Source organism: Cyprinus carpio, chromosome A2, assembly GCF_018340385.1.
Source record: "Cyprinus carpio isolate SPL01 chromosome A2, ASM1834038v1, whole genome shotgun sequence".
NCBI classification, from domain to species: domain Eukaryota; kingdom Metazoa; phylum Chordata; class Actinopteri; order Cypriniformes; family Cyprinidae; genus Cyprinus; species Cyprinus carpio.
In genome coordinates this window covers 15354094-15363791 of record NC_056573.1, presented here as the reverse complement: position 1 = coordinate 15363791, position 9698 = coordinate 15354094, and the positions used below count along the sequence as shown (strand labels likewise).

The 9698-nt window shown below is 35.5% G+C and overlaps 1 protein-coding gene across 1 annotated transcript; it reads left to right on the top strand.

Moving 5' to 3' along the window:
• The first annotated feature begins 63 nt into the window (after positions 1–63).
• On the top strand, positions 64–8523 carry e2f5 (E2F transcription factor 5). Its single transcript, XM_042774883.1, has 8 exons — positions 64–360; positions 1552–1661; positions 1789–1950; positions 2988–3096; positions 3173–3458; positions 4425–4559; positions 5015–5053; positions 7196–8523. Exons 1-8 carry the CDS (start codon positions 220–222, stop codon positions 7303–7305), a joined length of 1092 nt encoding a protein of 363 aa, XP_042630817.1. The 5' UTR covers positions 64–219; the 3' UTR covers positions 7306–8523.
• Positions 8524–9698: the final 1175 nt, after the last annotated feature.

The window sequence follows — 9698 nt, the reverse complement described above, 5'->3', positions numbered from 1 at the left end:
CAGAGACGCTGTCATAGTAACGGTAATCCAACGTCATTTCCTCTCATTTAAAAACCCTCGAGCCATCAGTAGAAGTGTAGCCTGAGGTAAATAAGTGCAAGAGATGATTGTTGCTCCCCCTCACCGTCACCATCTAAACTGAGGTCGACCTCCATACCTCTGAACGACACAAAGAGTGAGTTTCTGAATTTCGTCCCTAACACCGGACGTTTGGATGGTATGGCTGAGTCGAACAGCGCAAGTTTTCCTCACACGGCACCGAACGGGTCCAGTCGCCATGAGAAGAGTTTGGGTCTCCTCACGGTCAAGTTCGTTACTTTGCTTCAAGAGGCCAAAGACGGAGTGCTCGATCTCAAAGTGGTGGGTTAAAATACATTTACAAGTGGCGGAAAGAATGAACGATGGGAATGAATGAAATTTGGGAGACTGTTCAGTGAGGACGTCTGTCAAGAGTAAAAGTTACACAAAGAAACTGTTTTTTACCTGAGTGGACTTTCGCTGTCCTGTGAGGCTCTTACTGTAAGAGATATACAGAAGTACGTGTCTGGCTCGTAGTTAATATAAAGTGTTAAAGAGCGAATATAAATGGCGTGTAACTGTGACGGGTTTTTGAACAGAAACCCGCAGAAGGTGTTTGTTACCTTACCTGACGCTTGAGGCAGCAGAGACGCTCTGTGTGAATTCATTGGAGATATTATTCAGTCTATTCACCTGCTATTTACCTCTAAAATAGACTCCTAAACTCTAAAAAATTAAAAGTATTTTTTTCTTCAGCAAATGGGAGTTGCTTAAAATCAAGAAAAGTATATTATTTAAATAAGAGTTTTGCTATCTATGTATTTATTGATTGATTTTATTCCACACATTAAATAAAATATTTGATCTTTTTTTTTCAATGCAGTAACATAATCAACTGCTTCTTTTACAAAATGCAAAAATAAATTTTATGTAAAAATTTAGAAAAAGAGATCATTTATGTGCATGCAGAAATGCTGTGAAAGGGTACAAATGATGTTATTTTTGGGATGTCACAATTTTTTAAAGAATTTTCCTTTTTTTATCCTGTAGATTTGTGTTAAAAGTGTTGCATTATTGTTATTATTATTATTATTATTTAGTAATTAAATTAGTTAATAATGAAAAGTTTTAGTTTTTATTATGATTCATTTTATTTATTCAGTTATTTTAAAGATATTTGAGGATATGTGCCTGTGCTTTAAAAACAAAATGGGACACCAAATTGTGTAGTATTCGTGGAATGTGCCCCACGTTTTGTTACTTTGCATTATATTTCCATCAGCAGTCATACAACGATCGATAGTGGAGATATTATGTGTATTTCAGTACATGGAGTCAGCACACCTGCCCATGCTTATCATGATGGCACACTTACTCATGATAAACTCTCCTGATAACAGTCCAGAGCTACTCAGTTATCTAAACCCAGTTTTGCAAGTATATATAAACCCAAGCTATTGTTTGGTCCTGTAAATAGCCAGTTCCTCTCTTCTGATTGGATGGTCTCTGAAAATAACGTGATTATTTTCATAGGCTGCAGACAGTTTGGCCGTCAAACAGAAGAGGAGAATCTACGACATCACCAATGTTCTGGAAGGCATTGGGCTCATTGAAAAAAAGACCAAAAACACCATTCAGTGGAAGTGAGTACACAGAGTAGGGAAGTTATCAGTGTGCTATCAAATGTTTCCTTACAATTTTATATGCATATTGTAATGTTGTGTGCATTCTTTGCGTGCTTAGTAGTCTCTTATTCTCATTCTTGATTAGAGGGGAGAGTTCAGGCTGCCAGCCTCAGGAAGTTCTTGAGCAGGTTGAACTTCTCAAGGCAAATATTGCTGATCTGGATATTCAAGAGAGAGAGCTGGACATGCAGAAATCATGTCTGCAACAAAGCATCAAACACCTGAATGAAGACCCCTCCAGCTGCAGATATCCTCACTGTCAGTGTATCAGCCAGAAAAAGTTCTCAATTTTTCTTTTTCTTTATTCTAGTCTGATAATTTTCCCTTTTTGGTAGGTTCCTCTGGTAATTAACAGTCCCAGAAAAATGCCATTGTCAAATGAGTGCACCTAATTACATGTTGAGTGCTATAACCAGTCCTCCTTTGACTGTGTGGTGTTGTTGTTGGGTATTTGAGTGGCCCCAGTCCAGTTTTTCCAGTTTCCAGTCTATTGCAGTTTATGCTAGAGTTTCCAAAGCCTTACCCTACCAGTTATTCCTCTTTGGATTAAAGTGTTTTATGCAAAGTTCAGCCTTTTTATCTCAAAACTTATAATGTCATGGAACAGAGCCTCTTAAGGGGACATGGTGATGGAAAAAAATATGAGATTTGAGGGAAGATTATATATCAGTGCTTTTAGGTTCTTAGGGAAAAATATCGCCACCCCCCGAGAAAATACACATCTGATTGATAGAATGCAGCAATATTGAAATACTTTTGTGTTGCAATTTTTTTTTTTTTTTTTGGAGAACACAAAAGCAATGGATTACAAATTTTCTTCATCTTATATTTCTTTTTTTCCCTCTCTCTCTCTCTCTCTCTCTCTCTCTCTCTCTCTCTCTCAAAAAACAAAAAAAAAGTGAAAAAAAAAAGTTCACCCGGAAAACTTTGCTTGCAATTGCAAAACCATTGAAATATAGTTTTCCCTCTCACCTCATATTTTGTCAATCCTCAGTTTTGTGTTTTTGCAAATGAATGCAGTTTCTCAGGAGATTGCAAAACCAGTGAATTATAATGTTTTCCATCTCACGTTTTAATGCTTTTGCTTGCTCTCAAAAAAAAATATATATATATATATTTATATTGCATTTCCCTGGAAAACTTTGGGTTTGCTTGCAGAAGCAATGAAATATAGTTTTTCCTCCTATCTCATGTATCATGGGGGCATTTCTGTGTGAAAAATATACAAAAGGTGTGAGGATGTTTTGCATTATCACTTGGTACATGTTCCTTAGCATTGTATACATACAGCTACATGACACATGAGGACATATGTGATGCGTTCAGTGGGGATACTCTTTTAGCTGTCATGGCACCATCAGGAACACAGCTGGAGGTCCCAGTGCCTGAGATGGTACGTTTTATATATATTTACTTTTCTTTGCTTTTTTTGGTTGTTTATCATCTCCATCCCTTTTTTGTTGATTCAGGGCCACAATGGTCAGAAAAAGTACCAGGTGAACTTGCGAAGTCACTCAGCTCCCATCCAGGTGATGCTGATAAACAGAGAGACAAGCTGCTCCAAGCCTGTTGTTGTCCCCGTCCCACCTGTAGATGACATTTCTGCCATGCCAACTCCTCCTAGTACTCCAGCAGGGCTGCAGAGGTTCCCGATCTCCTCAGCTGAGCTGTGTGATATAAAGTGTGGGTCGCTGAAAAGCCCCACTGCAGAGCACAAACTCACACCATCCTCCACATCCCCTGATATGCACATGGGTACTGCTTTCATTCATACTGGCCTCGTTCCTTACTGTGTGATTGATATTTGTAGCACCAGTCATTATTCTCTCTGCTTATTAGAATGGGATATGAGAATTTTGATGTCCCTATCATTCACTTTCAAGTTTTGACCGCTATTCTTCACTGATAAAGTCTTGCCATATTTTGTGTATGCAGTCATAATCGTAAAAACTGATGTTCTTGAAATACAAAAGTAATTTGTTCCATTAAATTTACAGATGCTCCTGGTACACAGGCTTCCATGATTTGTTGTTTTTGGAAGTCTGACAAATCACACATTTCACAGACGGCTTATACTAAACACTGCTGAACACAACTTATACTACTCTGATTTAAAACAAGAGAATATAGAGGAAAAGATCATTTGTGCAGGCTACAGTGAAAAACAAACATTGTGTTTATATTAACCCCTATAATAATGGGTGTTTACATTAGTTTGTCCAACCACTCTATTTATGGTTATACATGAATATACACTAGCGTTCAAATGTTTGGGGTAAGTAAAATGATTTTCATGTTTTTGATAGTCATTTTAGTTATTCTCACCATCACAAATACAGTAAAAACAGTAATATTGTGAAATGTTATTACAATTTAAAATGGCTATTTAATTTATGTTTTAAAATGTAATTGATTGCTATAATGGCAAAGCTAATATTTTCAGCATTAATACTTCAGTCTTCAGTTTCATGTGATCCTTCTGAAATCATTCTAATATGCTGATTTGACTTAGAAATGTTTTCTTACATTATGTGTCTTTACTGTCACTTTTGATCAATTTAATACATCTTTCCTGAACAAAAGTGTGTCTTTAAAAAAAAAAAAAAATTCTAAGGATCCCCAACATTTCTACTGTAATGTATATGAAAATTATTATAAAGCATTTGAATATGATTGATTGTATTTATATTTTTCCTCTTCTTCTTCTTTTTTTTTATTAAGAATGCAACTCTGCGTCCCCTGTCAGTCAGTGTTTGTTGATGCAGGGGTCTCTAGGTGGCCCTGAAGAACAGCAGAGGGAGATGGGGGGTCAGGATCTGCAATCCATGTTGGAAGAAATGAGGGATGAGAGAGAAGGTGACATGGATGCCATTATAAAATCAGAAGATTTTTCCAGAGCAATTATTTTAGAATTAAAAAATTATATACAGTAGTCAACATTTGAAGTGGATCAAAACCTTTCATCAAAATTGTCCTTAAATCTAAAACCAAAATGTGTTTTTTTTATTAGGATCTATCTATCTATCTATCTATCTATCTATTAAATTCTATCTATCTATCTATCTATCTATCTATCTATCTATCTATCTATCTATCTATCTATCTATCTATCTATCTATCTATCTATCTATCTATCTATCTATCTATCTATCTATCTATCTATCTATCTATCTATCTATCTATCTATCTATCTATCTATCTATGCATGCATGCATATGCATGCAAGATTTTGGAATGGAAATAGCCATTATATATATATATTTGTATTTTAAAGAAGAAAATTTACACTCGCCTTTTTCTTCTTCCTCCAGGTGTTTCTAACCTCATTGATGAAATGATGTCTTCAGATGGTAAGTTCTTTAAAAACGTTTTCCAGTCATTTATTTGTGTCAGTGTTGGCCTTCTGCACAGCCCCCTTGTGGTCACACAGAGTAGCTTCTTTTGGTTATGTGTGTTCTGACTTGAAGCAGCTCACTGTTGTCCTTATCAATTAGTCATAGCTAGCAGTGCAGATAAATCTTTTTAATATGTCCTGACCAAAGGAGGATGGGTCCCCACGGCTCAGTGACGGTCCTCTCAAGGTTTCTTTCTCCTATGCATGCCAGTTTTTCCTCACTTTTGCCTTTGGCTTGTTGTTTTATGGCATTGATGTATGTTATGCTACCTTGCTATTAGATCCTTTATATTGTGAAAGGTATAAAAATAAAATTGGAAATCAATTGCTTTTTGAGAATCACCAAAAGATTATGCACTGAAAAGATAGGTTTTTAATAAGAAGTGTTGACTTGCTGTTTGTTTGTTTATTTATTTGTGTATGTATCTGTATAGTATTGAAACATAAAAAAAACAAAATACACTTAAAGGGTTAAAGGTTAAAGTTAAAGGGGTCATATGATGCAATTTAAATTTTTCCTTTCTCTTTGGAGTGTTACAAGCTCTTGGTGCATAAAGAAGATCTGTAAAGTTGCAAAGACTAAAGTCTCAAATCCAAAGAGATATTCTTTATCAAAGTTAAGACTCGTCCACGCCCTCCTAAAATACCTCGTTTAAACACGCCCCCCACATCTCTATGTCAGTATGTGGGAAGATTTGCATAACACCACCCAGATGTTCATGCAAAGAAAGAAGGCGTACCTTTTATTCTCGTTGTAGTAACCTTGTCGCATACGCCATGTCGTATTGACGCTGTGTGTTTCATTGTGAAAGCAAAACTACTTTGTTTGGCCTTCCAAAAGAGGACGATATCCGCTTTGTCATGCCTGGAGCTGATCCTTGCTGGTCGCTGAGGAAATACATCAACTTTGCACTGTGGATCACCGGATCGGCTTTCACCGTGGATGAAGCAGAGTTCAGCCCGGGGTCATCACATGTGGTTGCTGCAAGCCCAACGGACACTCATCCTTAGAATCCACAGGCCGCACCGTTCTCTCTTCTCTGCTTTCTCAAGCCGGCCTCCGCTCACTCTAGGCCTCCGGCCGCCACTCACTCAAGGCCGCAGTGTGTTACGCTGTTTCGTTGAGAACGCAAAACTACTTTGTTTTTGCCTTCAAAAAGAGGACACGACTAGAAATCATGTTTATATCACGTTTATAATGGGTTTTATGTTTATTTCTCGTCACTCCGGCCGGACAACGCATCACAATATGTTAAGGTGAGTAACATTTCCGTCACACGCTTGAGTTATTCGGCCAATTACTATGCACTGGATAGCTGGCCAATCACTGTTTTTTGAACCTTAAATCGCATAAATACATTTCATTACTCCAAATACACAAAATAATGTTCTTTTTATGGAAAGTGTTTTTTGAACCTTAAATCGCATAAATGCATTTCATTACACCAAATACACAAAATAATGTTCTTTTTAGCAACATCATTTGACCCCTTTAAAAAAGTTTTTGGGTAAGTAATTTTTTTTTTTTTTTTTTTAAGAAATCATTTTGTTCAGCAAAGATACATTAAATTGATAAAATGGTAGTGAAGACATTTTATAATGTTACGAAAGTGTTCTATGTCAAACAAATGCTATTCTTTTGAACTATCTATTCATCAAAGAATCCTAAAAAAAATGTAGAATTTCAGTGTTGATTTTAAGATGAGGGGGACCTTGGAGTAAAGTTGAGAACCACTGATTTACAACATGAGAATTTCATCTTACTTTTTGGCTATATCTGCACCGAATATGCACATTATTGCTCTTTGCCATCATATGGAGAAATTATATTTTAAAAATTACAATTATTTTAAATTGTAATATTTCACAATATGACTGTTTTTACTGTATTTTTTGTTCACATAAATGCAGCCTTGGTGAGCATAAGAGCTTCAAAAACATTTAAAAATCTTATTGACCTCCAGTTTTTTTTAACACTACAGTAAAAAATATATTTTTTATTTATTCATTTATTTATTCATTTGGTAAATGTGTATTGGATAAACCCAATCTGTGCTCTTTGTGATAACCTTTTTGTGTGTGTGTTTAACCCCGGTAGTTTTCCCCCTGTTAAGACTTTCACCAAACCCTGGTGTGGATTACAATTTCAACCTTGATGACAACGAGGGAGTCTGTGACCTTTTTGATGTGCAGATTCTTAATTATTAAAGCATGATTCATGCCACACCGGTCCACACTTGCTTTCATAGGACAAAAGGAGGTAATGAGTCCCCCCCCCCCCCACCCACTGCCAACGGCTGCATTCCTGCCTCAGCGTCTGCTCCATGAACCTTGGCCTGCGCTCAGTTTCACATTCATTTACATTTCAGCCTTCACTTGGGTTTATAAGTCCTTAACAGTGTTGTCCTGTCTGCCTTCAACTGTGACTTAACGTTTCAAAGGAAAAGACAGGAAAGATAAAGCCCTCCCACCTGTACTTTAGACACTTGTTGTCTGTTGTCATTTTGTTTGATACAGTTATTAGTTTGCTTTGAGTTTTGTGACTTCACTCATTGTTCCTGATGAGTGATGGTGTAAATTATAGGCGTGAATGGAGGGCAGTTTGAATGTAATCTGAGGAATTATAACCACCCAAACATGACACACTAAACTTTGGTTGTACACTTGTTGAAACATGTGCCTGACGATCATCTCTTTGTTCATTATTTTTGTCCTTTCTGTGCCACCATCTTATTCTTCCTGATACATTATAAACAGTTCTTACTTTATCTTTTTATCACATATTGTAAGCAGGAGCTCTACAATTCGACATGAAAATGTATAATATAATTTAACAGTGCAAACATACGCGCACACACACACAGACATTCATTTGAATGGCTTTATTGTGTGTCTAAACATTTAACCACAACACTAATTATTTGTATGTTGGTTGTTTTGTAGTCCATTGATAGAAACACTGTGACGCTCATCTGTGTATATTTATATTGAGTTATTGTTTGTCTTTGTTACTGACTGCCATGTTGGAATATCACTATGCTGTTCACCTTGTTGTGAAAAGCTCATTTGTTTTTTTTATTGTTTGTGTGGAGGCAATCCTACCTAATTTAAAAAGTGGACCGATATAATTTGAACTGTAGTGTTTTTGATTTAGAGTACAAAAAGATGTTAAACTGCCTTCGATAATCTTTTATACATTCCACAAGATTGTGCCTTATGCAGGTTCCTTCTATTACTGTAAGTAACTTTATTTTCTCTATGTAGGTTTTCTAATCAAAAGAGCAATGTTTTTGTTCTGTTGCACTTTTTTTTTTAAAACAAGTTTTATATAAAAAAAACGCTTGCTATTGCTCAAGTATTGTGATAATTTATGTTTTGAAGAAACCTATTTGTTTGTAACACTGCAATATAACACATGAAGCATTATTTTGGGTTGTCACAATTTCTCAATTTCTTTAAATGCCTCAAGGCCTCTGCTTATTTTCAGTATACAGCAGCTACGCATCTTTCTTTTACTGATAATTTCACATACAGCATTATTATTTTAAGGAACAATTTTTAAAATTCTTTTATGTTTTATTAAATGCTATCTTGTGACCTTAACAAACCAGTAGGGGGTAGCAAAAACTTCCTTTTTTAGGAATTGGCTGAGAGTAAAGGACTTTTTTGCTAATTGTTTTGTTCACAATCTTCTACATGCTCCCCTCTTATGGATAGTTCATACAGTGTTAAAAAATAGATTCAATTTAGAAACCGTCATCTTGTCTCTCTAAAGGTCGTTGAACTTTAAAAGTATTTATTACCTCTATATCAACACGTACAGTCAAAGGTTTGGCCATAACTAGGTCCACTATTTTACACATTTTAGAATTATAGTAAAATCAAAACGTTTTAATTTTTTCAATTTTCCCAGAAACATTATTCACAAAAAATAAAGTTAAGCAAAATAAAAACAAGGTAAAAGTATAACTTCCATTTAATTTCAGTATAAATGCATCTAAATACTAGGCCTGTATGCAACATACATGCTTTTAAATGCATATTCTATTTGCATTTCTTGCTGAAGTATCTTTTGAGAAACAAAAAATCTAGGCTTCTATGACTTAGTATGGTGAAAGTTCCAGTGGATTATATTTGGAATGTTTGGTTTGTCAGCTGGAGGTAATACGAATGCTATGTCACCCCTGTGACCCATAGCAATTGGCCAAGATTGCTGCTCTGCTTCTCCTCAAATTCTTCAGAACATTTTGTACATCCTAAAATGATGAAATTCTGTAAGAATGAAGAATAAACTGCATGGAGCCAATTAAAAATGAAAAAGCTGAAAATGTGCTCAATGTCAGTGAACATAATAGGCTATTCTTCTGTGCAGAGGAACATTAGTTTATGATGATATTATTTAGTTATGAAGTCTTATGATGAAAAAATCACATTCTTTATAAATAAAATATTTTGCGGATGAATAACATGTTTTTGTCCATTTTTGTTCTGATATTCTCCACAGAGCATTTATTTTCTCTGATTATGGAGATTCTGACTTTTCATTCGTGGCATTTAGTGGACTTGCATTCAAGTTGTGTCAGGAAGAACATTTTTTAAAC

What these genes read in the sequence shown, in the direction of transcription:
- e2f5 (XM_042774883.1), top strand. Translation starts at nt 220, where the DNA reads ATGGCTGAGTCGAACAGCGCAAGTTTTCCTCACACGGCACCGAACGGG. An exon ending in AATGAGGGATGAGAGAGAAG is followed by an intron (nt 4,560 to 5,014) that starts GTGACATGGATG and finishes TTCTTCCTCCAG; the next exon opens with GTGTTTCTAACCTCATTGAT. An exon ending in TGAAATGATGTCTTCAGATG is followed by an intron (nt 5,054 to 7,195) that starts GTAAGTTCTTTA and finishes TAACCCCGGTAG; the next exon opens with TTTTCCCCCTGTTAAGACTT.